General features: G+C 44.0%; 1 protein-coding gene across 1 annotated transcript in view; it reads right to left on the bottom strand.

Moving 5' to 3' along the window:
- Positions 1 to 1981: 1981 nt before the first annotated feature.
- Positions 1982 to 5447, bottom strand: part of LOC109486426 (pinopsin-like) — an 8583-nt gene continuing 5117 nt past the window's right edge. Inside the window, exons 2-5 of the mRNA XM_019790260.1 lie at positions 3962 to 4208; positions 3303 to 3631; positions 2901 to 3170; positions 1982 to 2737 (exon numbers count right to left, since the gene is read on the bottom strand). Coding sequence (XP_019645819.1) covers positions 2450 to 2737; positions 2901 to 3170; positions 3303 to 3631; positions 3962 to 4208 — 1134 coding nt within the window. The 3' untranslated portion in view covers positions 1982 to 2449. The remainder of the gene's footprint in view (positions 2738 to 2900; positions 3171 to 3302; positions 3632 to 3961; positions 4209 to 5447) is intronic.

Here is a 5447-nt window from a genome sequence, read left to right on the forward strand (position 1 = left end):
TTCTCATCGGCACAGCTCGTCACGTAAGCCCCTGTCACACATTCAGAACCTTCCCCCGACCTCCTAACAACCAAAGAAGGTTGGCTGGCTAAGGTTGGGAGCAATCTCATCAGATTTAGGTCACGCCTATCCTTCGATACGAATCGAATCGAATTCAAGTTAAATTTGGGTAACATTTGACCCCCCCCCCAGCACACGCCCTGACACTGCTGACCTACTGTCGAACATCTGCCAACGAATGGAATTTGAGTTAAATTTGAGGCCCCAAAACACTGTTGACCGGTCTGCTGGTCTCCCGAACACTGGCCAACCATGGACGAACCTCCCGTCCACACCCGAATGTTTTAAACATTACATTTCTAAACATCCGGCAGCCGAACAGTAGCCGACGTTGTTCCTGACCTACTCCTAACCGTGGTTGTGGGGGGTTCGGCAAGTGTTCGGGAGGCCATATTCGGCTATGCGTGACAGAGGCTTTACGCAAAAATCTGGACTATTGCGATATTACAATCGATGACTAGATGGAGTTGTTTGAATCACTACGGTTGTGATCCCATGTATGTTACAGCAATAATGTACAGACACATGACGACTAAACTTAGAAATACCTTTAAAGTTTACTGGCTGTCCATGCACAAATGTGTCTGATTGGCTGAGTATCTTAAAGCGTTACATGTGTGTTTAACGTATTCTCCATCCAACATTACTAATTCATAGACTTCGACATTGCAATATAAGCACACGTTATTTCTGATGTCTACCTGAACCTAACCTGCACTGGTCCATGTACTAGGTCTATATGTAGGTTCTTTGTAGGTGTATATGTAGGTGTGTTTTAGTTTTTATTTGCTGTATCGACAGTTACAACCTATGAAGTATAAATCATATAATAAAAGAAATAATGGCAATGATTTCTAAACAGGTTTTAATATGATCCATACTTCAAATTTATTCTGAATGATGCAGGTAAAATTTGTCTGGTGCAGTGCAGACATGAAGACAAGTATTTGGAGCCCCGAGAACTGTGCATGAGTGAAATAATGGTTACACTACAAATGTACATCACAAATATCAACGTGTACGACTTACCATCATGGAACATTACGATCAAAGGCTATGATTATTCAATGACATTTCTTACAAAAATCTAAACAAAGAGATGATTTTTCTCAGTGACATTTATTAACATCAATTGTAGGGTCCAGTTATTGATTTATTTTATGTCAATTGACATTATTTCAGTTTGTGGACAATATTGACATGTATGATTGTCGTTGTCGTGAGGTAAATATTATAAAACGTGCTTTAGTGCTTGGAGACATAAGTTTCCACAAAATTAATATGTGGTTATCGTAAATTTCACCTATTGTACAATCATCGATGTTTAGTTGAAATGAGTTGTTACAGCTGTCGGTACCATGTGTTGATGTGTACAGATTCTTTAACGAGATGAATTGTTCTTAGAGCATCTATGTGCCAAAAGGAAGTTACCTGTCACTGTTGTTATGTTGTGATATGTTGTGATAATAAATCCAAGTCTTTAGAAAAACGCTTTCTTTCTTAAAGTTTGTTGTTGAAATTAAAAATAGTTTTCAATGTTGGGATTTTTTTACAGAACTGTAACTACCAGACATTAGCTAAATACAGAAGTTAAACACCATTGGAAAATACTGAAGCATCTAAATTGAAGGGAAGTCATCTTAAGGAAATAATTACAAGAAGAATATTAATAGTTCACATAAAATAGACCACATAGAATAGTACACACATAATACAGAATACACATTTGGACTGTTGCAACAATATTTGACGATAAAGATTAATTATTCAATTCAAACAGTAACTTGGTTCACATATTACTTTAATATCAAACAAGTGAAAATACTTTCATTAACCATTGAATTACTTTTACTAACCATCATTATTAAAATTACTTTCGTTAAACATCGAAATACTTTTACTAACCGTCATTATTACCGCCACAAATAAAAATTGGCACATATAAATATCGGTAGGACCTAAACCCCTACCAGTACAGATAAATAAATAGATAAACAGATAAATAAACAGATTCGTGAAGACCAGGCTGTACGTTTTCAACCACGCACACGAGGACCCCTTCTCTTTTCGTATAAGTGTGGTGGGATCTTTTAAGATGCTAAAGGTAGTGGCTCTAGATCTCCTCAAACACTGGACCTCTGGCTTTACGTCCTATCCGAGAGGATGACTGTCCCTAACCGAAGCTAGGTACACCTTAGCCAAGTGAGGAAATAAGTGTAAAGAGTCTTTCCCAAGGGCCCAACGTTGCGGCCTGACGGGGATTCGAACTCAGAAAACTAGGATTTTTAGTCAACAACCATATTGATAACCATGAAGCCACCTTGCCACCTTGGTAGAGAGATTTGGGATAAGAGTATAAGGGAGAAAGAAAGATGCTTTTGGCGGCCTTTCAACTTTTTTTACTCTTCACCCTCTGATATGGGACAGATTTTAGTAAGTGGAAACCGTAATGGTGGGGCTTCTTAAACCCCGGATTACTATCTGCACTGCGCCCAGCAGAGTTTGAACCATTAGCTTGCGCATTACACGTGGCAGCAGCGCCCGAGCTGTTGTTGCGATCCACTTGTGTACTGCAGGTCGAGACACCGACTTGGCTGTTCTTGCAGGCGTACTGCTGGGACGTGCGGTCCGGCTGCAGGGACCGGCACTTGAAGCAGCTCAAAAAACACCTCCGGAACTGTAAGTATGAAACGTTGCGTTACTACATTGGATCAACAACCTTCTTGATTGGATACACAAACAACCGGTACCAAAACATAACCTTCTGACAAAGGTAATAAAGTTCATGCACATCTGCCAGAGATCCTACTACTCAATATTTGCGTCCAATTCCGGCCTACCTGGCTGTTCATGGCGACGTAGATGCCGGCGTTGTACGCCACGCTGGACTTGGCGAACAGCGAGGGCACCATGGCCGCCTCCGGGGTCACCATCTCCTCTCCGCCGAACGTCACGACCAGCGCCATGACGCCGTACGGCAGCCAGCACAACACGAAACACACCACCATCACCACCACCATCCACGTCACTCTCTTCTCACGCCGGGTGATGCTGGACTGCTGGGCGGCACCTCCCAGCTGTGGAGGTGCATCTGGCAGCTGCTCTTGTGCCTGTAAATAAGTGAAGCTTTGTAGTTCGTATTAAAAAAAAGCTCACACAAAGCTCACACACACCACGCACACAGAAACACCACACAACTTGACACACATCACACAAACACACACCACACAAACGCCACTTACCCGCCGCACATGTAGGACCAGACGGGTGTAGGAGACAACTATGACGGCGACAGGAACAGCCAGGCAGCCCACGAAGAACGCCACGATGTAGGAGGTATCGTTGGCGGTGCGCGACACCCAGTTGACCGAGCAGCTCACGCCGTGAGACTCGGGACCGTAGCTGCTCCACCCCATCAACGGCGGGACCGTCCAGAGCAGGCTGTAGACCCAGACGAACAGCACGGAAAGTGCCACCCAGCGGTAGGACAGCTTGGGTGCGTTTGGGGGCCGCTTCATCATCTGGTGGCGCTCGTAGGAGATGACTGTCAAGGTGGTCAGGGACACGATACCTGGGGGCAGACCGGTGAAACATACGTCAGATATATCATGTACCCGTTGCCATGGCAACACGAAAAATCAGGATGCCAGATGTATTTTAGGTAAAGTCACCCAATTTGACTGTTCTAGCGCAAGCCGTTCAGGCGTTATCCGAGATGAAAGTGGGCGCGGGCCTCAAAAGCCCGTGCCCACTTTCGGAGGGGGGGGAGGTGTGGCGTATGAATATGGTTTAAGTACACCGTAAACATGCGCATGTGTACATACGAGAGAAGAAGCGGAATCTTTACGCATGCTATAAGGTGTGCACAAAAGAATGGATTTTGTACAGTGTTAAGTCTCACCCAGCAGACTGTTGATGAAGCCGTACCACACACAGCCGGCACGCCCGAACATCCACCGGCCCTTCAGACTAGAGACAAAGCTGAAGGGCGTGCCGAGGACGCACACCAGCAGGTCGCTGACCGTGAGGTTCACCACCAGCATGTTGAAGGGTGTTCGCAGCTGGCTGTACCGCCCAACGAGGTACAGGGTGGTGGAGTTATTCACAATCCCCAACACGGCAATGATTGCCAGGACCGAGGCCACGGCCTGCAAAACGTCCGAACATAGTTTCATCAGGTTGGTTAAGTATAAAGGATATAGGAGTTTTATTTTACACAACCAAACTTGTATTATGTATACCTTGCTTACATTTCGGTGTCTATCGGATATCAGGTGTCTACAGAAGATAACGAGGAACCTGGACGAGAGGGGGGGGGGGTCCAAAGTAAGCCACGTTTGGGATTGTGTTCAGCAAAAGCGCCACCTACATCGGCTACATATAGCGGCGGGAAGCAGATCTCCAGTCAGAACTCTGACGAAGATTTCTGATAGACACCGAAAGATAAGTTTGGTTGTGTAAAAGAAAACTCCTATATAACATCGTACAGACAGAAACACGTGGTTAGTAACGTACAGCGTCTGTGCATAACCCAGATTTTTTTTCACTGTTTTCTTTGGATCATTGGTGAATGCTACATCGAAATTTTGCCAGTTGCAGACGATATCTTTTCTGACACAACATTTGAAAACTATAGACGGGATGTCACCTTAAAGGTATCAAGGCAGCTAAACAAAAACAAAAAAATATTCTAGGTGAGGAAGTCCACCGCTACGCTCACTCGGTGGTTTTATTCGGTGGTTAAAGCAAATGAAAAATAGCAACTGACAAGGCTTTATTACACCATATACATCAGTCAGGTCACTGACCCTTAAGTCAGTCTAGTTGACGCATTTCAATGAACCACTTTTGAAAGTAATTCTTCACACTAGAGTAGAGATAATCTGTATGTATGGGATGGGAAAAAAATGGAATGTAAAATGTGTGGGATGGGGAAGGAGAAAAAAAGGTCATATCGGATTTTCACTCCACCGACTGAAAGGCCTGATTGATAGGAGGTACCTATTAATTACCCTTCAGATACACTGCGTCAGTACAAGAGTCCGCCTCACCATGGCTAATAACGCTAATGGAGCTACAGAAAATGATTCTTCGCGGTCTACTTAACAGACGAGGTCAGTAACCTCTTTCGCGGGCAATGGCTTCAATTTCGGATCCCACGTACAGTTTCGCGTCTTGTTTTTTGAGATAAAACTTCTGGGGTAATGGACAAAACGAAATGATTTTTCAAAGGGCGTCATGCGCCGTCGGTATATGTTCCTTCTCATTATTGTCATCAGAGCCAGTGCTGAAAATAGCGATGCTCTATGGCATTGTAATGTTTTAAGTTAACTATTACACAGTGTTTTACAATGTATTGCAGTGTTCATTCCGCCTTTTGTGCTATA

This window comes from Branchiostoma belcheri, unplaced genomic scaffold (genome assembly GCF_001625305.1).
Source record: "Branchiostoma belcheri isolate BF01 breed outbred unplaced genomic scaffold, Haploidv18h27 scaffold8, whole genome shotgun sequence".
NCBI lineage: Eukaryota > Metazoa > Chordata > Leptocardii > Amphioxiformes > Branchiostomatidae > Branchiostoma > Branchiostoma belcheri.